The sequence below is a fragment of the Myotis daubentonii genome, chromosome 21, assembly GCF_963259705.1.
Source record: "Myotis daubentonii chromosome 21, mMyoDau2.1, whole genome shotgun sequence".
Lineage (NCBI taxonomy): Eukaryota > Metazoa > Chordata > Mammalia > Chiroptera > Vespertilionidae > Myotis > Myotis daubentonii.
Window position 1 is genome coordinate 9,316,811 of NC_081860.1, and position 23,233 is coordinate 9,340,043.

The 23,233-nt window shown below is 57.3% G+C and overlaps 1 protein-coding gene across 3 annotated transcripts in view; it reads right to left on the reverse strand.

The window, feature by feature from the left end:
* Nucleotides 1-23,233, reverse strand: part of PDE8A (phosphodiesterase 8A) — a 412,152-nt gene that overhangs the window by 288,514 nt on the left and 100,405 nt on the right. For all 3 annotated transcript variants that reach the window (XM_059678007.1, XM_059678008.1, XM_059678009.1), the window contains 12 exons: nt 21,971-22,053; nt 20,583-20,634; nt 20,444-20,486; nt 14,728-14,805; nt 9,745-9,815; nt 9,335-9,499; nt 8,178-8,226; nt 7,855-7,990; nt 6,106-6,304; nt 5,070-5,287; nt 1,877-2,009; nt 1,132-1,299 (listed from right to left, as the gene is read on the reverse strand). In XM_059678007.1, the coding sequence (XP_059533990.1) occupies nt 1,132-1,299; nt 1,877-2,009; nt 5,070-5,287; nt 6,106-6,304; nt 7,855-7,990; nt 8,178-8,226; nt 9,335-9,499; nt 9,745-9,815; nt 14,728-14,805; nt 20,444-20,486; nt 20,583-20,634; nt 21,971-22,053 (1,395 nt within the window). The remainder of the gene's footprint in view (nt 1-1,131; nt 1,300-1,876; nt 2,010-5,069; nt 5,288-6,105; nt 6,305-7,854; nt 7,991-8,177; nt 8,227-9,334; nt 9,500-9,744; nt 9,816-14,727; nt 14,806-20,443; nt 20,487-20,582; nt 20,635-21,970; nt 22,054-23,233) is intronic.

Here is a 23,233-nt window from a genome sequence, read left to right on the forward strand (position 1 = left end):
CATGTTGGACCATAGACAGAGCTCCCTGTGCATCTCTGTAAGGGAAAATGGTGCCCTGTACAGGGCGCTTAGCAGGACTGGGTGCTGCTGTGGGTGAGCAGTGAGAGAGGCTGCACATCACTGCCCAGAACTACAGATTTTACATACAAGCCCTTCCCTGCCTCCTGCCGCCAGTCAGACATAGGACACAGAAGCTGCCAGTGCTGATCGGGATCTACTGGGAGGATCCAGGAGAAACTAGCCACTGGGTGAGGCGAGATCACCGTCCGTACACTGACGGGAGGGAGTGAAAGGTGGCCTGAGGGTCAGTAGGAACAGAAAATCAAGAGGGAGAGAGAGAAATACAGGCGACTGGCACGGCCACGTGAGTTTGGCTGTTGCATGTTGGAACAGTCGTCAGATTAAGGAATTTTGTGTTGTTCATAAAAAGAGGGTGTTTAGCCCTAACTGGTTTAGCTCAGTGGATAGAGCATCAGCCTGAAGACTGAAGGGTTCCAGGTTCGATTCCGGTCAAGGGCATGTACCTTGGTTGCGGGCACATCCCCAGTGGGGAGTGTGCAGGAGGCAGCTGGTCAATGTTTCTCTCTCATCAATGTTTCTAACTCTGTATCCCTCTCCCTTCCTTTCTGTAAAAAAAATAATTTTTTTTTTTAAAAGAGGGTGTTTAACATTATTTGGACTTTGGAAATGTTTTTTGTTCCACTGACCCTCTCTGCTCTCCTGCACTGAACTGATGGAAGAAATGGAACTCCCATGCTTTACATCGTTACACCCTGAAAATATGTCCCAAGCGCAGGGCCAGGCTGGACCCACCCAACTGCAGAAGGTCTGTGAGAAGTGGCAGGGCCTTAGCACCGGTTAAAGGAGGTCCTGACGACCTGTGTCCTTGTCCAGGGTCTCGGGTCCTCAACAGTCACAGCGCTGCACCCTCAAGGCCGTCAGCGCGGGCTGTGGCGCGGGGACGGGCTCCTCGGTGCTGAGACAGGTCAGGGGCTGAGTGAATAGGGTGTAAGCTGTGCTCTCAGAACTGAGAGGCTGTGACCGGTGAGAGCGAATCTACTGCCACCCCCACAGATACGGCTCCCACCACAGGGAAGGGGAAATGGAGGCACTTAAGAGGCAGTGTCTTACCTGAGAAAAGTACTCCTCCGAGATGCGTGCAGCCCACTCGATGCACTGCTCCAAGGGCCGGCAGGGGTTGGACACGTCCGCGCACTTGATCATCATCCGCTTGATCAGAGTCCGGTTCTCTGGAGACCGGAGCATCGTGTCTACGTCACAAGGGTTTGGCTCACTCCCCTGGAACATGGACGTTTAGCGATCAGCGTGGGCCCGGGTGCCGCGCCCGCCTCACTGGCCCGGCCCCACTGTGAGCACCAGGCACTGTATGTGGCTTCTCTCTGTGGCAGGCGGGGAGCAGGAGCAGGTACAGGCCACAACCAACTCTGTCCTGGGGGCAGGGCAGGGGCGTCTGAACCCTTGTCCGTGGGAAGCAGGGAGTCAAAGGCTGACAGACAGGAGGCCAGGTGAAGGGAGCTGAGTCCTCGACAGGACATGCGAAGGGTAATAAGCCAGAAAGCCAGGGAGAGACACAGGAGCGCAGAAGTAAGCTGGGGTCCTAGCCTCACAGACGGGGTACTGGGGGGGGGGGCCTGGGCCGTGGTGGGAAAGGCTGGGAGCTGGTAGCAAGGGCTTCAGTGCACAGGGCGAGGTGGTGAGCAGACAGGGGCCTCGGAGGAAGAGGGTCCAGGAAAGAATCGGTGCTTTTTGTAAAATCTACTCCACGAGATCCACCGTGAGGACTGACAGAATAAACTCCAGGAACCAACAACACGGAGGAGCCCTGCACAGGTCGCGTGGCAGCCAGTCCCCTCACCTCGCTTTCCTCCAGCTCTGCCAAGGGCTTGACGACGCTGTTGACAAACTTATTGATGTGCTCGAAGTGCCTGGTCATCTCTGTGGCCAAGACCATGTCGATGATGGCCTGGCGCAGCGTCCGGTAGTCATTCCTGTTTCAGACGACAAAGGAGAGGCCGCTGGGATCACACACCCAGACCGGACAGGAATGTGACCTGGCATGTGTGTCCCTGGAGCTGAAGTCCTGACATCACTGGGAGGCGCACGTCAGAAGAACGGAGGTTACAGGCGCGCGCCCCAACAGAAGTTAAAATCAGAATCTTAAGGCAAGACCTTCCAGATGCAGTGTCCATGACGTCGTCATCCCTGTCAGGCACCCAGTTCTCAGAACAGAGAAAGGACGCAGCGGGTGAGCAGAGCCCGGTCTCGCTGAACATGGAGCCCGTGGTTATGAAGAATGTGCCCCACAAAGGACCCAACGGCTTTCGTGCCCAGAAACTTAGCCCTGAGGGCTGAGCACGTCCAGGGGTGCTCAACGCCTCTTCCCCAGCACTGGCTTCTAATTACTTTCAAATTTCTATTTCCTGAGGACGTAAACCATATAATTAAAAACAAAAGGTGCAGAGAACGGTGCAGTCATTCTGTTCCTTTCCCCAGAAACAGTCAGTTATCAGAGCCTTGTGTACTTTTCCAGAGGTGACGGATATGTACATGTCCACAGACAAGTATCTCTGAATAAAACCTACTTTAAATCCACTCTGAAATGCTAGAACGTGGCAAAGGGAGTTTAGTACAATCGGGAGTCTCTTTTTTATAAAATCCCGCATTAAAACTTCTCAAAAATCCAAATGGATACATACTTTAAGTATAGTTGTTGATATAGGAAATCCTATATAATAAAAGCATAATATGCAAATCGGCCAAACAGTGGAACAACTGGTCGCTATGATGCACACTGACCACCATGGGGGCAGACGCTCAATGCAGGAACTGCCCCCTGGTGGTCAGTGTGTTCCCACAGGGGGAGCACCGCTCAGCCAGAAGCCGGACTCATGGCTGGCGAGCTCAGATGCTATGGTGGGAGCCTCTCCTGCCTCCACTGCAGGTGGGCGGTACGGAGTGAGGGGTCCTGGACTGAGGGAGCCCCGGACTGCGAGAGGGATGTCTGACATCCCCTGAGGGGTCCCGGACTGTGAGAAGGCGCAGGCTGGACTGAGGGTCTCCCCCCCAGTGCACGCATCTCGTGCACCGGGCCTCTAGTAATACAATAATTAACAAATAGACATAAAATATAAACTTTTGCCCACCCCTGTATTCCTCGTCACAGAATACATTTTCCTTATTCCCTCTGATGTTCAGTCCCTATCATTAGACACCAAGGGGCCAGTGGTGAACAAAAGGCCCCATGATCTTACAGAGCTTAGGAATCTGCTCAGCCCTGCTGGGAGCTCCGCTGGTTAGAGCGTCATCCCATACACCAAGGCTCAGGTTTGATCCCCGGTCAGGGCACAAACAAAAAAAAAATCAATGAGTGCATCAATAAGTGGAACAACAAATCGATGTCTCTCTAAAATCCTATCCTATATAATAAAAGGGTAATATGCAAATCAACCGAATGGCGGAACGACTGGTCGCTATGATGCGTACTGACCACCAGGGGGCAGATGCTCGACGCAGGAGCTGCCCCTTGGTGGTCAGTGAGCTCCCACAGGGAGCACTGCTCAGCCAGAAGCTGGGCGAGTGCAGCAGCGATGGCAGGAGCCTCTCCCACCTCCAAGGCATTGCTAAGGAGCAGCGAGCAGATGGCCAGTAAGAAGCAAGGGTTCCCAGACTGCGAGAGGGTGCAGGCTGGGCTGAGGGACCCCTCGAATGCACGAATTTTTGTGCACTGGGCCTCTAGTCAATCAAATTTCTAAAAAGAATTGAATCAGCCCTAACCAGTTTTGCTCAGTGGATAGAGCATTGGCCTGCGGACTGAAGGGTCCCAGGTTCGATTCCGGTCAAGGGTATGTACCTGGGTTGCGGGCACATCCCCAGTAGGGGGGGTGCAGGAGGCAGCTGATCGATGTTTCTCTCTCATCGATGTTTCTTACTCTCTATCCCTCTCCCTTCCTCTCTGTAAAAAAATCAATAAATATATTTTTAAAAAAAACTGAATCAGACATTAGACAAATAATGAAAAATGCGGTAAGTGCTACAAAAGAGACTTGGGACTGAGTAATGAGTGTGAGGGGCCAGGGAAGTAAGGTGGGGACTGAGGAGATGCTTGCTGGGCAGAGGGCGTGTCCCAGGCAGGCGCAGGCGCTCTGAATGCCTAAGGCTCCAGGGGTCAGCATTCCTCTTCCTTGTCTTCCAGGGTCAGGATGCAGAGGAGCTGTGCTAAGCGGAAGGAGCCAGTCACAAAGCCCACGCAGTGAGAGGCCCCCCTTCGCTAGAATGTCCACAACTGGCCAATCTATGGAGACGGAACTGGTCAGTGGTGGCCTCGGGCTGGAGGGCTGGGTGAGTGAGGAGTGACTGCTGATGAGTTCGATGTTTTCATTGGTGTATTTTAATCCTCACTCGATATTTTTCCATTGATTGTTAGGGTGAATGGAGAGAGAGGGAAAGACAGAGAGAAACATCGATGTGAATCACATCAATTGGTTGCCTCCAGCATGAGCCCTGATCAGGGCTTGGCCCGAGGAGGAGCCCACAACCAAGGTACGTGCCCTTGACCAGAATCGAACCCGGGACCCTTCAGTCCACAGGCCGATGCTCTGTGCACTAAGCCAAACTGGCTAAGCTGAGTTTGGTATTTTGAGAGGAGGATGAAAATGTCCTAAAAGTGATGGTGGTCAGGGCTGCATTACTCTGAATAAAGACCATCATTCACTCCAAATGGGTGAGCACTGTATACTGCAGTGATGGCGAACCTTCTGAGCTCGGCGTGTCAGCATTTTGAAAAACCCTCACTTAACTCTGGTGCCGTGTCACATATAGAAATTTTTTGATATTTGCAACCCTAGTAAAACAAAGATTTATATTTTTGATATTTATTTTATATATTTAAATGCCATTTAACAAAGAAAAATCAACCCAAAAAATGAGTTCACGTGTCACCTCAGACACGCGTGTCATAGGTTCGCCATCACTGGTATAGTGTGTGAACTTATCACAATAAAGCTGTGGGGAGAGAGAGACAGAGGGACCGACACCCTTGTTATCCTCACCTCTCCACATTCTTGAAGATGTTGCTCTTGTCCTCCTTGGCGGTCAGCTGGAAGGCCAGGGCCGCGTGGTGGCTCTCCAACACGGCACAGTCATTGTACAGCACGGCCAGCGGGCTGCCCGCGTTGCACAGGAAGAGGTTGGTCCTCCCCGGGTGGTCCAGGTCGTGGACGGCGGCTGCGATGAGGGCGGCGGCCTGGTCCACTGAGTCTAACGCTTGCTGAAAAGGAGAGACCTTTTAGAAACCGCAGGGCACCGAGAGCAAGGACTCTGCATAGCTCTCTTCCTGCCCAGATTTCTGAGAAAAGCGTCTTGTTGAGCAAACCCAGCTTCCCTGTCGCGACTGTGAAAGTTGCATCTGTGCATGTTCTTTAGGGAACATTACCGACTTTCACTCACGCAAGGTAAGGACTTGCCCCAACACAGGTGTCCTCAGCGGAGAGGCGTGAATGGCTGAACAGCACCATGTGAATTACCTTAGTTGAGGCTGTTAGAAGTGTTTTCAGTTAGCTTTCTGAACACGCACGTGTTATCTATAGAGCAGTCCAGAAGCAGGAAGTTACAGCGGAACGTGGTATCCTACACGCTGCTCCGTGTTCTGTCCTGTGTGACAGTGCTCTCTCGGGACTCCTATTCCACCCGGGCCTTGGCAATGATCTTTCTTTAAAAACAAGCCCGGCTCCGAGGTTCGCCCTGCAGGGTGAGGAGCTAACATCCGCTCAACACGCCCAGGTGCCAGACGTGACCTCGTCCTCTCCCTTACTGTGGGGGGACACGCGGGGGCCCTAAGTGGCCACAGCCAACACTGAGTTGGCAGTACTTGCTTCTAGGTTCAGAGTGAAACCCCAGTGCACAGCCCCTCCTGTTCGTGCTGCCTTTCTCCCTGGGGACCAGCCCGTCTTACTTCCATGGCACAGCTGGGTCACGTCCGGAACGGACGCCGTGACTCCGTACCACAGCGCGGGCCCGTGGCCGCACACGGGAGTCACTCCTGAGCAGCCACACTGCGTGGAACTGGGGGAGCGAGAGACAGCGCACCTTGATCCTCTCCTGGCAGAGGAAGTAGGCAGTGGCGTGCAGCACGTCGGCAGCGTGGGTGGAGTTGTGGTAGGGGTTGGAGGAGTGGTAGTTGGCTTCCATAGTCTGCAGCCACAGCCGCAGCGTCGTCTCCGAGCACTTCAAGAATTCACAGACCCCAAAGCGAGCGAAGATTTTGAGACCAAGAAAAGTCAAAGGCCTGGAAGGAGAAACAGGCACAGCATGGAAGCCGAGTCAGATGCCAGAGCGGGCAAGGCAGCGGGGCCCTGCCCCCAGGGAGCTGGCCCAGGGGGGCGGGGCTCAGACGCCTGCTACACTTGGTGCCTCAAAATCAGCAAGTTTGTAGCCAAGCTAAACTGGTGCCGCCTCGAACCCCACGTTCTCCTTTGTGCCTGTGCCACCCGCTGGGTGTCCTGCCTGGACACACGAACAGTTTCCCAGGACCGCACAAGAGCCAGACAGCCATACGCCCTCTGCTGGCCTTGTGTATGAGGAGGTGCCCCTAGGGCAGTGGTTCTCAACCTCCCTAATGCCGCGACCCTTTAATACAGTTCCTCATGTTGTGGTGACCCCCAACCATAAAATTGTTTTCGTTGCTACTACATAACTGTCATGTTGCTACTGTTATGAATCGTCATGTAAATATCTGATATGCAGGATGTATTTTCATGGTTACACATTGAACATAATGAAAGCATAGTGATTAATCACAAAAACAATATGTAATGATATATGTGTTTTCCGATGGTCTTAGGCGACCCCTGTGAAAGGGTTGTTCGACCCCAAAGGGGTCGCGACCCACAGGTTGAGAACCGCTGCCTTAGCGGGTGAGCAACCGGCCAATCCTTGACCTGGCTTTTGGTTCGAAGGTCAAGAAATGTGGCTCTGCTGGGGCAGTGCCCAGAGGCAATGGGCTGGCAGGGCCTGAGCCGACCTGCCTTGGCCTGATTTCACGTGAAAGCCTGGTCACTAGAGCGTCAACCAGGAGCTCAAAGACCTGTCTGCCATGGGGTTTTCTTTTCCACGGTCTTTGCCAGGTCGGGGCCACGGAAGGAGAATGTAACTGCGGCTGCTTCATGGTGAGCATGAGCACAGGCAGGCAGGGCTGCCGTGGGGACAGTTCACCCAGACGGGGTGCGACCTGACGCCGTCTCCTGGTGATCCCTCGGGAGCGCACCTCCCCTGTGACTGCCCTGCCCCCACATCAGAGCCTCCACCTGAGGGGCGGCCTGGCCAGCACCAGCTCCGTGGCACCCCTCCTGTGTGCCAAGCCAGCCCCCGCTTGGCTAACAGTTCTTTCCCAGCAGGTGCAAAAGTAAAGGCACAGTCCCATCGCCCTCGCCTGCCAGCACACCAGTCGCCATGCCTGTCGCCAACACAGCTGCCGAGGCCTGGGGCTGGCTCTTCTCAAACGTGTGTTGGTGTGTTTGTCATTTTAGTTCTAGGCTCTGAGTGGGGCTCTTTGCTGTGATCCCAGCAGATCGCCACCTACAGGGGAGATCATGCCTGTATTTTACAGGAAAACCCTGCCATTTGGAGAAGTCAGCCACTTGCTCCATTTCACGCTTCCCAGAGTCTGCTGTCTCCTCCCTGGCTTCCCACAGACCCCCGTGGAGGCCTGGCCCTGGTGACTCGGGGGCACCGCCGCCCCGGGACCAGGGACCAGCTCTGTGCAAAACCCACTCGTCGGGGGCTTCTCCGCTCCGGCCCTCGGCACCGAGCTGCTCGCTGAGCGCCAGGTGGGCTCACCTTTTCTGGGTGGCAGTCTCCAGTTCAAAGACATTAAAGTCCCAGTTGTCATCGTTTTCCATGGCCTCAGCTACCCGCGGTGGGATGTTGTGGAGGGACTCGGAGGTGAGTAAGCTGCCCGAAATCTGATGCAGGTCTGGGGAGGGGTGATTGGGAGGACAGTGTTAGCAGGCTCTGCCCGTGAACCACTCCTGAGGGCACCGTGCTGGCTCAGGGCTTTGTTTCGGGGCTTTTAGGACAAACCATCGGGAAAACTAATTTTCATCATTTAAACTTGACTGTAATGTTAATAATGATCAAAAACATTACAAAGGAAAACGTACTTTTTGTGGAGAGAGTATACTCATTCCCAGATAGTCTTCGAAAACCGTCCTGATAAAAATCAAGGAAACGAGAGAGAGAAGTCACAGCTGTTCTTTACCTGATGCCCCCAGACATGCTCCCAGAGGGCAGTGGGGCAGACTCTCCCTCACGCACCCCCAGGGCCCTCCCTTCCATCGCCTGGCATAGGACAGGGGGAGGGAGGGGGCAGCGAGGGCAGCTTGAGAGGGAGGCCCCGAGGCCCAGCGTTCCTGCTGGCACGCAGACGGTTTGGTTTCTTAGGGACAACGCCCCTGTTTCCCACCACTTCCCACCCCACCCTCCTCACCCTAATGGACACCAGGCTTCCGTGTCCTCTAGAAAAAGCTAGAGTCTTCCTGGCCCTCTAAGCACCCCGACTCCGCCCAGCAGAGCCTGGGTGAGAGCTGCTCCCAGCCCCTATAGCAGCCCCCCCCCTCTTTCTGGCAGGCCTCTCTCCCTCCCCCTCCTGTGTCAGTGTCCGCCTCCCCACAGGCTGGGGGGCCTCTGTCAATAGGCCAGACCCACGTTAGACATGAGTCTCAACACACATTCCCGTCACGGAACCTCGCTGTCTCTCTGCAGTGCTGACGTCATAACACTGGGCTGTAGGCGGCTACCGGAACCCACCGAAAGCCCGATGTGTAAGATGTCAGTGACCTCAGAGAGCGGGACCTGGGAGGGAAGGGAGTTTTATTTCTGACCAGCACACAGGTGACGGCAGTGACGGACTGATCTGTCTTCCACACAGTTCTTCCCGGGGAGACCTCTGTCCGAGACGGGCCTCACGAGCCCACAGCACAAGGCCTTCTCCCCGGGCAGCCGCAGACCTGGGCCGGGCGTCTGGAGGGAATCTGGGCCCGTCCTGTTTCTGTGCTGCATCGAGCATTTATTTTTCTTTTTTCCTGCCCCCGTTTTCAAAATCTTTAAAACAATTAAGTTTTATTTACATAAATTGCTCGTAGGACCACTAAGCAGAAATGGGGCCCTGGCTCGGCAGACTGCCCTCCTCTGCTCTGCTCCACGCTGAGCCCTGGGTGAGGCGGCAGGTGGGCGAGGCTGTGGCCTCCGCGAGCAGCGAGCCTGTGTAACGGGGCCAACAGCACCAGCTGCTCCGCCACAGCCCGGCCAGTGCACTTACAGACATCAGGCCCCCAATGAGGTCCTTGGTGTGAGGATCCCCTTCCTTCGCCTCGAACTGGGGTGAATACAGCTCCGAGGTTCTCAGAATTTCCAGGACGCGGTCCAAGGCTTCCATCACAGGCATGGAGCTGTTCTCCTGGGCAGCACTGATGATATTGATCACCTGCGATGTGGGAAGAGACACGAGGTCAGAGCCTTCAAAGCAACAGGAAAGCAACCCAGAGTCAGGCTGCCTGGTGCTCAGGGCCAACCCAAGACCAGCCAGCTGTTCCCGCCACACGTCCCCCCTCCAGAGGCCCCATGGCCAGGAGGGCGCTGTTACTGTGCGGCCCCTGGTTCTCAGGGGAAGCAATCTGCTGGGAGGACAAGGGTGGTCTGCTCAGTGGAGACGGGCCGCAGACGCCTCACCTTGGTGATGGGCGCCTCGATGGTCATGGAGTGGATCCGGGCCAAGGAGGAGTGTCGCCTCTGGCTGGCCACTGCGGGGAGACCACACGAGCAGGGATCAGGGCCGGCACCCCCAGGGCTCCGGTCCTCCCTCTCCCCACCTCCCCGAGGCCTCCGTGTGCTGCACGGGGAGGGGGAGGAGCAGACCCACCCGGTGCCTGAGCTTCCTTCCCATCCCAAGAGCCAGCACTGCTTCCCTCGGCTCCAGGCACCAGGATGCACTTGGCCCCGGACTGAACTTCTGATGTCAGAGAGAGGACAGGAAACAGCCCGCACGCCACGGCCACAGCCTCTGTGTTTGTAATGAGGCCGAGGGCTGCTCGGCTTGCTGCTGCCCAGGAGACAACACCACAGGCTCTCTGTGCCACACACGCCAGAGCCAAAATACAGCTCACCACCAACTGCAGTCCATGCGTTTCTGCGAAAGGTTTCAAGGCAGAAACCTTTGCTGTTTCCCACAGTTATGTTTAGTCTAGACCAGGGGTGGGCAAACTTTTTGACTCGAGGGCCACAATGGGTTCTTAAACTGGACCGGAGGGCCGGAACAAAAGCATGGATGGAGTGTTTGTGTGAACTAATATAAATTCAAAGTAAACATCATTACATAAAAGGGTACGGTCTCTTTTTTTTTTTTATTTTTATTCATTTCAAACGGGCCGGATCCGGCCCGCCGGCCGTAGTTTGCCCACGGCTGGTCTAGTCTCATTAGGTCAGGGGTCCTCAAACTACGGCCCGCGGGCCACATGCAAATACAAATATTGTATTTGTTCCCGTTTTGTTTTTTTACTTCAAAATAAGATACGTGCAGTGTGCTTAGGAATTTGTTCATAGTTTTTTTTAAAACTATAGTCCAGCCCTCCAACGGTCTGACGGACAGTGAACTGGCCCTGTTTACAGTCTGAGGACCCCTGCATTAGGGCAACGCCTCCACCAGGCAAGCGGCAACTCCGAGCTCTGGTTTACGCTGTTGCTGGTCCTGCCAGATGTGGCTCCTTGGGGGAGGCTGAGCTGGGGGCAGCCTGGGCCGTGCACAGGCAGCAAGAACTAGTGCAGCGATGGCGAACCTTTCGAGCTCAGCGTGTCAGCATTTTGAAAAACCCTAACTTAACTCTGGTGCCGTGTCACATATAGAAGTTTTTTGATATTTGCAACCATAGTAAAACAAAGAATTATATTTTTCATACTTATTTTACATATTTAAATGCCATTTAACCAAGAAAAATCAACCAAAAACATGAGTTCACCATGTCATAGGTTCACCATCACTGAACTAGTGTCACACAGAGTTCTGTGTCCCCCTGAAAGCTCCACTGTCGGGCCAAACCTCTGTACCAGGGACCTTCAGGGGTCACAGTGTTCCCCGGCCTGAGGCGGCTTCCCGTGACCAAATGGAGGCCTCGGGAGCCGCACCGCGCGAAGGACCAACCCCAGGCTCCCAAACGCTTTCAATGCTGGCGACCAGCATATGGGTGCTGACTTTCCCAATGTGGCCATTAAACCAAAAATAAGAACCACTATTTCATCACGATGTCATAAAAGGACTTTTTCTCATTTAAAAATGTGATCGTGACATCTGCTCACAAAAACCATACCACCGTGTAAATGCAATAAAGTCAGGGAGAGAAAATGTACAGATGGTTGGGACTGTGTGTGCACAGAGTCCCTGAGCACCTGCAGACCTCAGCAATCACTGGGCAGGGTACGGGGTCAGTACACAAGAGTCAACTGTAATTTTGCCTGCTAGCAACAAACAACCGGAAATTGAAGTAAAAACACACCATGTGACAGCATCAAAGAACATCAGTATCTTCTATGCCGATAAAAGCCTAATATGCACAGTGTCCCCTCAGGAGTTTGACCGGGAGACCGGAAGTTCGACCGCTCACTGTGACGTACACTGACCACTAGGGGCGGTGCGGAAGGAAGGCAGGCCCCGGCAGCAGCCACCACTGGGCCTCTAGTTTAGAAATAAATCTAACGAAAGATTTCAAAATTTATACACTGAAAATGCAAAATATTACTGAGATAAAATAAGCTAGAGACACAGCATTTCATGGTCTGCAAGACTCAATATTACTGAGACTTCAATTGTCCCCAAATTGATCTATAGATTCAAGAGACTCCAAGATAAAACTCAGGAGATGGTGTGTGTAAACGAACAAGCTGGTTCTACCTGTCAGACAGAAATGCCAGGAACCCACAGTAATGGCCAGGCGCTTCTCGAGGCAGCGGCAGAATTCCCTTAAGGCTGCAGGAATCGCTGGCACTGCTACAAGCACAGACCAGCAGCCAGGGACACAACCCAGGACCTGACCATGTTATAGACCCTAATTTACGACGGTGCTACTACACAATGTGTATTGCTGTTTGCCAATGCAGTGCTGGGCCAACTGGGTTTTAATGTTGGGGTAAAATTCCTCCTTGGTCTCTACTCTCTCCTGATAAAAAATTAACTTGAAATGGATCACAGACCTAAGGTGCACACAGGCTTTCAGAAGGAAACATGGGAGAACATTTTCATGACCATGGAGCAGAGGAAGAGTTCTTAAACAGGACACAGGAAGCACTAGCTATAAGACAAGACATGGATACAGTGAACTGACCTGTGTTCATTAAAAGAGTGAAAAGGCAAACCACAGAAAATCTATTTTTGATACATATATCCAATAGCGGCCCGTATCTAGACTGTGTAATAGACCCCTCTGTCTCCCTCTCCCTTCCATGCTCTAAAAATCAAAGAAAGAGTCTCTGATGAGGATTAACAAAATAAATAAGTAAACTATTAGGTCATTCAGGCCACTTCTACATAATCTTTAAAAAGTATATTCCAATTAGAACTAAAATAATATTTGCAGAATAAGCCTCTCACTTGCCAAAGTACAGCTCACCTCCCCACCAGAAGGGAAGCTTATGGCAAACTCCTGCCCACAGTGGCGCATAGTAGGTGCTCACCTAAAACCATCGATCGGTTATTAGGAACTTCTATTTCAGCAAAACGGAAACTAAACAAGAGTTGAATCCTGCAACATATTTCTGGTCACAAAAACATCACCAAACTTCTAAATAAAAACGCAAACACTTCTAATATTGAAATAAGCATGAGCGATCCACATATTTAAGAAAGGCCAATAAAAACAAGTGCGGTCATCATTTTAACCCACTTATTCCAGTTCAGGGCCAGGGTCCCCGGGAGGACCCCTCCACCGCGGGGCCTCGCCCACACCCACTCGGATGGGACCTCCAGACACACACTTCCCAGCATGCTCTCTGGGCTGTGGGAGGAGACCCAGGCCGCCTGGGAGAGCCGCACCCCCACACAGGCAGTGACATGCCTGGAACGTTACTCCAGGACCTGCTGTGACACTTTAGGAACTCAACCAGACAACAGAAAGTACACGGCCCTTTTCTCCATTCCCCGACTCCCTCAAAGGCTCAGCATGGAGCCCACTGGCAGGAGCTGGAGGGGGGGGGGGAGTGGCCCGGGGATGGGGAGAGGGGAGTGTCACAGATTGCTGGGGGTGGGCAGTGGCCCAGGGATGGGGGGGGAGTGTCACAGATTGCTGGGGGAGGGGGGGCAGTGGCCTGGGGATGGGGAGAGGGGAGTGTCACATTGCTGGGGGGGGGCAGTGGCCTGGGGATGGGGGGGGAGTGTCACAGATTGCTGGGGGGGGGGCAGTGGCCTGGGGATGAGGAGAGGGGAGTGTCACAGATTGCTGGGGGGGGCGGGCAGTGGCCTGGGGATGGGGAGAGGGGAGTGTCACAGATTGCTGGGGGGGGGGCAGTGGCCCGGGGATGGGGAGAGGGGAGTGTCACAGATTGCTGGGGGGGGGCAGTGGCCTGGGGATGGGGGGGGAGTGTCACAGATTGCTGGGGGGGGGAGTGTCACAGATTGCTGGGGGGGGGCAGTGGCCCGGGGATGGGGGGGGAGTGTCACAGATTGCTGGGGGGGGGAGTGTCACAGATTGCTGGGGGGGCGGGCAGTGGCCTGGGGATGGGGAGAGGGGAGTGTCACAGATTGCTGGGGGGGGAGTGTCACAGATTGCTGGGGGGGGCAGTGGCCTGGGGATGGGGAGAGGGGAGTGTCACAGATTGCTGGGGGGGGGAGTGTCACAGATTGCTGGCGGGGGGGCAGTGGCCCGGGGATGGGGGGGGAGTGTCACAGATTGCTGGGGGGGGGCAGTGGCCTGGGGATGGGGGGGGAGTGTCACAGATTGCTGGGGGGGGGTGGGCGGCAGTGGCCTGGGGATGGGGGGGAGTGTCACAGATTGCTGGGGGGGGGGCAGTGGCCTGGGGATGGGGAGAGGGGAGTGTCACAGATTGCTGGGGGGGCGGGCAGTGGCCTGGGGATGGGGAGAGGGGAGTGTCACAGATTGCTGGGGGGGGGCAGTGGCCCGGGGATGGGGAGAGGGGAGTGTCACAGATTGCTGGGGGGGGGCAGTGGCCCGGGGATGGGGGGGGAGTGTCACAGATTGCTGGGGGGGGGCAGTGGCCCAGGGATGGGGGGGAGTGTCACAGATTGCTGGGGGGGGGCAGTGGCCCAGGGATGGGGGGGAGTGTCACAGATTGCTGGGGGCGGGGGCAGTGGCCTGGGGATGGGGGGGGAGTGTCACAGATTGCTGGGGGCGGGGGCAGTGGCCTGGGGATGGGGAGAGGGGCTTGTCACAGATTGCTGGGGGGGCGGGCAGTGGCCTGGGGATGGGGAGAGGGGAGTGTCACAGATTGCTGGGGGGGGAGTGTCACAGATTGCTGTGGGGGGGCAGTGGCCTGGGGATGGGGGGGGAGTGTCACAGATTGCTGGGGGGGGCGGCAGTGGCCTGGGGATGGGGAGAGGGGAGTGTCACAGATTGCTTGGGGGGGGGGGGCAGTGGCCTGGGGATGGGGGGGGGTGCCAGGTCCGCATGTGCAGCACCAGGTGGTACCAGCTCCCCAGTCTTGGGGACCTACCTTCACTTGCTCGCGAGGCAACACTCCTGACATCCAGGGAGCTTTTCCTCTTGTCTTTATGTTTACCTGATTGATTATCTGTGGGAACAAGAGAGAAATCACCTCATCAAGGGGTGAAAAACGACCAGTTACCGTTAGAAAAACTACCAATCTAACATTTTTAAAACAAAATTTAAGAATTTGGACACTAAGTTGCAACAAAAATCTGCAGAGAGCAGACGATGAAAAGGAGGCGTCGGGCTCTCTCACAAAGCCCCACATGTCCGGTCAGACAGCGCGTCCCAGGCTCCAGGCCCCGTAATGAGGGTCCCGTCTCGACGGAAAGGGGCGACAAGTAGATGTGCGCTCAGCACTCCTCGCGCTGCTGTGGCTGAGGAAAGTGGGAGCGATTTTTGACCCAAAGGGGAGAAACCCTTTATGCAGTTGCTTCTGTGACACCAGGCCTGCCGTTTGGGGCGGAGCGCGCCTCTCCCAGGGGGCACTGGGCTGGCTCCGTGTCATTTCCTCCGTCTCCGACCCCCTTTCTGTGAGGCACCACGACCCTTCTGGGCTCCGAGCGGCTGCCTGGCCTCCCCCCACCCCGCACCTCCTTCCTGCCCCTCCTCGTGCACCTGCTGGCGCCGTGGGTGGCTCTGAGCCTCTCCCGCCCTCAGCCGGCCCCCAGGTCACGGGCGAGGAGCCTGGGGGCTGCGTGTGGACAGGGTTCCCGCTGCAGCCGCACCTCCTCTGCCCGGCCACGCTTCACCGCCAGCCCTGCCCCGAGCAGGACCTGCATGCCGGCCCCTGGCTGCCCCCGAGACACGTCTGCACTGGTGTTTGCTACACTCTCCTCTCCGTGGGCACTGACCTGGCCTTCAGGTCACTGCTGGCCTCTGCGCTGCTGCAGCTGAAGGACAATTCCATTCTGACCCGACTGGGCCTGTGGTCCCAGACACACCCGACCCCTTTCTGGAAACTCCTGTTTGCCTAGGTCCACCCCCTGGCCTGCCTTCCGTCTCTCACTCTTCCTTCCTGGTCCCTCGGTTCCCAAATGTTTGGCAGCCCTTCTCTTCTTGGAAAACAAGTCTCCTTAGGAGCCCCCGCGCCTCTGGCTGTGACGCACTCCCGTGCCGCTGTCCTGCCCTGAGCTCCGGGCCTGCATCCTAACGGGCCACGCCACGGCCGCCCGCCGGCTCCGCCATGAACGCGCTCTTCTCCCAAACCCCGTCCCAGGGCACGGAGCACATCCATGCCTCCTCCCTCCTCCCCACGCCCTCATCTCAGCACCCCTTTAACCTGCCCACCCTAGGCCGCAGCCGCACCCAACCCTCTGGATTATAACGGCAGCTCCGTCACAGTCCCACGGCCCCTGCCGCGCCCCCTCCCACCCCCGCTCCACAGGCAGCCCAGCAGTCCTTCTAAAATAACCAACACTCCCCACCAGAACCTCTCAACGGCTCGGCTCACCGTGGTTTTCAGGATAAGATTTAAGCTCCCGTGTGGCACCCAGGGCCCTGTGACCTGGACCCCGCTCCACCATCACGGCCTCTGTGATGTGCTGGTCCCCCCCACCCTCTACGTCCTGGCACAGACTGCTTTCCTCCAGGGAGCGTGCCTCTCCCAGGCCACCTTCTCACCTGGTTAAGAGCCAGCCTCCTTTAAGATGCAGTCCAGGTGTGACCTTTGGGACGCCCTCCCCTAATGCCCCCCCCCACACACACACACTGCGGTAACCGTGGTAACCGTGGGCTCCACCCGCCTTTCTGCCCAGCTGGGACTGAGGAAGCGCAGCAAAGTCTTCCTTTCTCCTTCCCAGGTGGCAGCACTGCCCGGCACAGAGCAGATGCTCAAAGACACACGTCTGCCGTCCACCACCTGCCCAGCCCTGTGCACAGGTGAGCACCACTGGGTGCGCCCCTGGTGGCCCGGCCCCCGCACTCACACCCCCCAGCACCTGCGAGACAGCAGCTGGCAGCCAGGACGGAGCAATGTGCGCCACAGCCTGCCTTCCTCGCCGGCCCGGACCACGTGAGGCTGGGCCAGGGCTCCCCTCCCTCAGGAGCAGCCTGGGCATCTGCTGCCACTGCCGCTGCCTGGGGCAGCGCTCCACACACGCGCCCCTCCTCCCAACCGCCGGCCAGTGTGTCTCCTCCCGCAGCTGCTGGAGGTTCAGGCCGCGCCCCTGCCTTTACAGCCAGGCTACGAACTGGGTCATTCCTTCATCCTTCCCCGTTTGTCCACTCCACACACACCCTGGGCACTGCGTGTCAGGCCCTAACCGGGCGCTGGGGTGGGAAGTGGAATAAGGTCTGGAGGGTCACAGGCCGGGAGCTCAGGGTCCGGAGGTGCGGGAGCCCCAGGGGGGTGGGGAGGGAGGGGAGCAGTGTGTGGCCCAGAGGCAGGAGGCATGTGCGCGAGGACAGGACCGGGCTCTGGGGGCAATGAAGCAGCTTTCATTTCTCCTTGGCATTTTACAGGGGCTCCCTCTGCCTCCACGATGCTCTTCCTGTCCTCTGACTGACCTCTGTCTGTCCCAGGCACCATCCCCACCATCGCCATCTCTGGGAAGCGTCCCCAGGCCACCCCCTCCCCCATGCGGTGCCACAAAGTACAGTGAGTTCAGATGACCTGCCGTGTGGGTGCCTAACCCAGGTCGGGCCTGGACCAGACTCTCATCACACGGAATGCCTTTGGCGAGTTAAAGGGACGTGTGCTGGGACCTGTTGGCTTCCTGGACCCCCAGGGTCCGAGCCCCTGTCCTGTGCCTCCCACCACAGGGTGAGCGCTTTGCCCCATTCCCCATTAGGAAGCCACCAATGAGCGCTTCACCCCAGAGCCCAGCAGCGAGGGAGGCTGTGAAGAGCCATTCTGCCTCCGGGGGAGGGGGGGGAGGGGGGGGCTCCGGCAGAGCCCATGGTGGCCCCGCACGCTGCTCCCAGGCCGCAGGGGCAGCGCCCAGCTTCCCTGGGTCCCTCTCTCTCAGACGGTGCTCTGGCTTCCCTGTCCCACCGTGGGCCCCATCTCCTAATGGCTTCTTTCTGCTGAGGAACTGGTGGTGTAAAGCCAAGGACCCCAGCTGACAGTCAGCAGGGCCTTTGGATAAAAGGCGGTTAGATGCTGAGAGGAAGGCAGACGCCGGGAGGGTGTGATCTGGTAAGGTGACAGGCGGCCTCAGAGTCTCCCGGCTGAGACTTCTCCCGGCTGGACAGCGTGAGCATGGCCCTGACCTGCCTGCTAGTCCAGCTCTGCCTTTCCTGGCTGCCCGCTCCACGCCGTCATCTAAACCTTCTGAACCTGTTTCTTTCTTTGTAATAAAGAGATGATAACAGCCGTGCCCCCCTCACAGGGCTATTCTACATATTTATCAACTAGAAGCCCAGTGCACAGACTCATGCACCGGTGGGGTCCCTGGCCTGCGGGGATCGGGCTGAAACCGGCTCTGACGTCCCCCAAGGGGTCCTGGATTGCGAGAGGGTGGTTCTCGGGTGATGCACTCTGGAACCAGGCTCCCTCCTCTCTGGTGCCAGGGGCGTCACCCAAGAACCACAGCTGCCAAGTCACCATAGCTCAGCAGCTCCTGCGTTGAGCATCTGCCCCCTGGTGGTCAGTGTGCATCATAGCTACTGGCTGGACAGTCAGATGCTCGCTTAGGCTTCTATATATACAGACTAGTGGCCTGGTGCTTTAGAGGTTGGCGGGGCGGTGGGGGGGGGGGGGGTGCTGTGCGAGTTTGACCGGCTGACCCCCCCGTCAATGGGGAGTGGGGAATGGTTGGGGGAGGGGTCATGGGAGGTTGGCTGTGGGAGCTCACTGACTACCAGGGGGCAGCTCCTGCACTGAGCGTGTCCCCTGGTGGTCAGTGCACGTCATAGCGACCGGTCGTTTGGTCGGCTGGTCACTTAGGCTTTTATACAGCTATCCAAGTAAAGGTGCTCCCTGACCTTGCAGTGCAAGGGTCATGGTCACGCTGGGCCCACGCGGGCAGCTTCTACTCCTGCTCCTCCAGCCCCTCAGGCTGGCTCTGCCCTCTCTCCTGAACCTGCACTCCTCTGCGTCATTGGTGAGCTCTCGGATGCAAAGGCCCCCCCCAACTCTGCACGCCCCTCCCTCTTCTCTGCGCAACCAGCCCTGACTCAGGTGCCCGCCTCTCCCTCCTGCTCCTCCTGGGCCCTCCGTCCCCACCCCCTGCCACCATCCCTGCTCAGTCTCATCGGCCCCACATCCGAGCTACCTGCGGACGCTTTGCTGGCAGCAAAACTTACACCCCCGGCCCTTCTCTCTGCAGCGCCCAGCAGGCCCTCGACAGAAGCTGTAGCATGAACGAGCCGACGAGCAAGCGAGTGAGCAAGCGCACACAAACCCCTTCGCCTCACCTTCCCAGCCCGTCCCCCCCTCACCGTCCAGGCTTCACAACCTCCTCTCGACTGCGTCTCCTTGCTTTCCTCGCTCTGGTTCCCACCACCTTCCCATGGGGCCTCTGGTCCCCACCGCCTTCCCCTGCGGCCTGTCTCCCTCCTGCCATCACTGGTTATGCCCTGGCGGCTGCGCCTCTGCTCCGCCTGTGGCGATGCTGGCATCCTGTCTGGGGTGTCACACACCTGCCCTGAGCTCAGACGTCAGGCTACTCCCGGCTCCCAGGCTCAGGCTGCACTGCCTGCAGGTGAAAACCCTCCTTTCCTACATGCCTGACCCAGTTCCTCCCCGCACACGGACCCCGCCCACCAGTTCAATTTAACCCTTGCTCTTCCAGAACACACTCTGGACTTCCCGTCTTCTGTGCCTGTTTTATTCTTGGAATACTTTTCCTTCCACACACTCTTCTTAAACAAAACAAAAATTTTTTAATTGACTTTGAGAGGGAAGAAGGGAGGGAGATGGGAGATGGGGAGAGGGGCAGAGAGGAAGAGAGAAACACCGATTTGTTGTTCCACTTATTGACGATTCACTGGCTGAGTCTTGGATGTGCCCGGACCGGGGATGCGACCCGCACCCTTAGGGCATGGGTACGACGCTCAAACCAACGGAGCTGCCGGCCAGGGCTCCGCAGCCTCTTCTTCAAACCCCTGTCCCTGCCTGGACTTTCCCTCTCCTCTGAGGCGCCATGGCCCCGGCCCCTTCTCGCCCACCGCTCACCACCTGTCACTCACTGTGAGTCACTTGCACCACCACCACATCTCTGCCTTTCCTGCAAGGCCTGCAAGCCACGAGAACTGCCGCAGCCCGTGCCAGCCCACCCTTCCTGGACGGGGCCCAGGGCAAGTCAGCCAGTCCTTCCGTTCCCTCCTCTGTGAAAAGGGAACTTGGTCTACAACATGTCTGCCCATCGGGGTAACACCCTCCGCACAGGGCCGCGTGCAGTCGGCTCCCGAGGGAATGAGCTGCCTGGTGCTGGGAAGCACGTCCCTGAAGCTGAAGGAACGGGAGCCGGAGCCGGGAGATGGTCTCTTCCTGGGACCGGACCATGTGCAGTCACCCAGCGGGGGTGGGAGTGGACCCGGGAGGCAAGGCTGAGGGGCCCGGCGCCCCGTCTGCTGGCGGTGACGACTGTCAGAAGAAGCTGTCCCTGTTCTTAGAGCACACGTCACTCAACACGCTTCCACATTGAATTCATGCATGTGAGGGGCCCAGGCTCCCCACACGCCTGTCAGACGCCCTCAGGGCTCCGGGCCTGGGCCTGGGCAGCAGAGACCCGCCGTGCAGTGGGCAAGCCCTCGGAGGAGGAACGTGGGCGCCATACCTGTGGGAGCGTCAGAATGAACGGAGTCCATGATCTTCTCGGCCTGGAAACGAAATGGAGAGGCTGTTAGTGCGGCCGCCTGCGGGGGAGGAGCACCCGCGGGGGCAGCCGTCCCTCCCGTCCGGAGGCCCCCACACACCTTACTGTTGCCGCTGCTCATCCGGATGATGGACACATAGTGTCTAATTTTGCTGAAAGTAGAAAACAGTGCGTTACTTCTCCCTCCCGGTGTCCATGCTGTGCTGACGGACGCGTTGCTAGTTCTCATTATGGAAAGAGCATCTCTCCACACAGACACCCGCTTTGGGAAAAGCACCTCTGTGGTCCCGGCCAAGCCCCCCAAAGGCGTCTCCACAAACACCCTTTGGCGCCTGCAGCCAGGAAGCCGACTCTCCAGTAAAAACACCGCCTCCTCCCCATCGTCGTAACGGACGATCACAAACACCTGCTTTTAACATGGGCTGCGTGCTGACCGGCCGGAGCCTGCAGTCACTCCGCGTCTTTCGTGCTCAGGACCCCAGATGCTGACTTGCTTCCGGTTCCCGAGCCATCGGACCCAGCCATTCAGCCAGAGGACGGCCCGGCTCCCCGGGAGCAGAGCAACCAGCGCTCCGCACAGGAGCCGCCGGCTCTCCTTTCTTCCCGTTCCTTCCATTTTTCCGTTCCCCTTGATAACAATCCCTATGTGCTCATCACACAAAAATGTGGAGAGGACATAAAAAGGCGAAGAATCAGAGCGGAGGGCCCACCGACTCGTCTCCCCGAGGCATCGCCAGCCGGGCTGCCGACCATGCACGTGAGCCACGCAGTCGGCAGAGGTCTCGGCCTGGCTCCGCCCAGTGCTGGCCACCGGCCTCAGAGTCCTCATCTGGGAAAGGGCGGAGGTCAGGGCCCACATCGGGGCGGGGCACACCTCCTCCTCCTCTGCCCTTTTCCTCGTCATCCTGCGAGGTCGCACACGGGTCTGATTGTCATTTCCTCTGCCATCACGTCTCATGGCTGCACATTGATGGCGGGGTGTTCTAGAACGTACTCACACTTTCCCATCGTTCCTCTTAAACTAGATTCCGAGACAAACCAGAGGAGACTGTTAGGCTCCTGATAGACACTGCCTTCCAATCTGCGGTCACACCTGTTTGATATGCGTTTCCATAGATGGTGGTGTCTAAATTATTCTTATTTAATTTGCTAGGTCTATGCGGCAATCACAGGCTTTCAGGTTAGACACAACTCCTTTAGTCCGCGTGCTCATCACACAGCTTCATAAACTGACTTCGTATTCTGACCTCAATGCGTTAGGCCCGTGTGTCTGCAGCACAAGAGGAGGGTCCGGAACCTGGGGCTGTGAGTCGCCAGCTGGAGTCAGGCTGCAGCCCTGAGGAGCCCCCGGGAAGGCCATTCTTGGGTGACACCTGACCTAACACACGTCCGTCTCTCACATTCTGCAGGCAGCTCTTAAGCACTTACAGCACATTTTACAATCAGCCAAACACAGCATGTTGACTGGAGCACGTTTATTCCACTTACCCTCCCTGTCCAATGACAGGAATTATCTTCACATTCTGTGATACGTTATCTCCGCTTTTGGAGTGGTAAACGCCTTGCCACTCCTGTAAATGCAATGCAAGCATCGTTACGCTCTGTGTGCAATACATACACCCAAGAACACTTCCCACTCCGGCCCCGATTCAGTTACCACTGAATCAGCACAGAGTCATCCCAACCCCACACCTGGACCTGACCCTGCTTCCTCCACCTCCCCCGGCTGCTGACCCACCAGGCCACCAGGCTGCCTGCTGGCCCCCCCGTGGAGAGCACCCACCTGCCGCGACGGGGAGGGGGGCCTCTGGCCCTGCACTTGACTAGAGAGAGAAGGAACACTCTGGCCATCAGCATGGTGGGCTGCCACCGCCCTCTGGGTTGTGGGAGGGTTTTGGACCCTCTGCATTTGGGCAGGGGGCGGGGGGGGGGGGGGTCGGCGGGAAGATGGGGAAACAGCCAGGTCTGGCTCAGGCCGAACAAATTGGTGAGAGCTTCAAGCCAGGGCTGTAGTTGTGTTAGTTGAGCTCTCAGATCAGACAAAACATAGGGATTCTTTCCCACAGGAACTGCGGGGAGAGAGCAGGTGTGTGCTGCCAGGACTGAGGGAGGCGGGGCTGCAGGGGCTCCCCTGTGCTGGGCTCACTTGGGGGTGGGGGGTGCAGAGAAGCGGTGGAGCTGGGTTTGTCATCACCTAGACGGTTCTGAATTCTCCAAGAGTCACCAAGGGCTCCAACTATAAAAATCCTAAACCCGCTGTAGGACATGACTCCCAGGGTGTCCCACAGGGTCCGGAGCCCCACAGGACCTGGAGCTGAGCAGGCGGAAGAGGACCCCCTGGGAGCCGTGGTGGCTCAGCTCAGGTCTCCTGCCCAGACCCTCACATTCGGCCAATCCTGAACTCTTCTCTGGGGGGGCCTGGCGACCTGCACGAAGGCCGCCCCTCCCTCCGGCCTCAGCTGCTCCGACCATGGAGACAGTCCCTCCTCAGTGCCCATCGTCGTGGGAATCCAACCGCCACCCCCGGCCTACCCCAGGGCGAGCAGTGCTGTGCCTGGAGAACCTGGGGCTTGGCTTCCTGCATGGGAAAGGGGGGCCGCGGTGGGCACCCGGCACCCAGCCGAGCGACTGAATCTGCACGGAGGGAGTGACAGGCCCCGCATGACTGACCACTGCCCGGCCAGCGTGGCTCAGTGGGTGAGTGTCCACCTATGAACCAGGAGGGCACGGCTCTGGCCTCAGTCCCCAGGA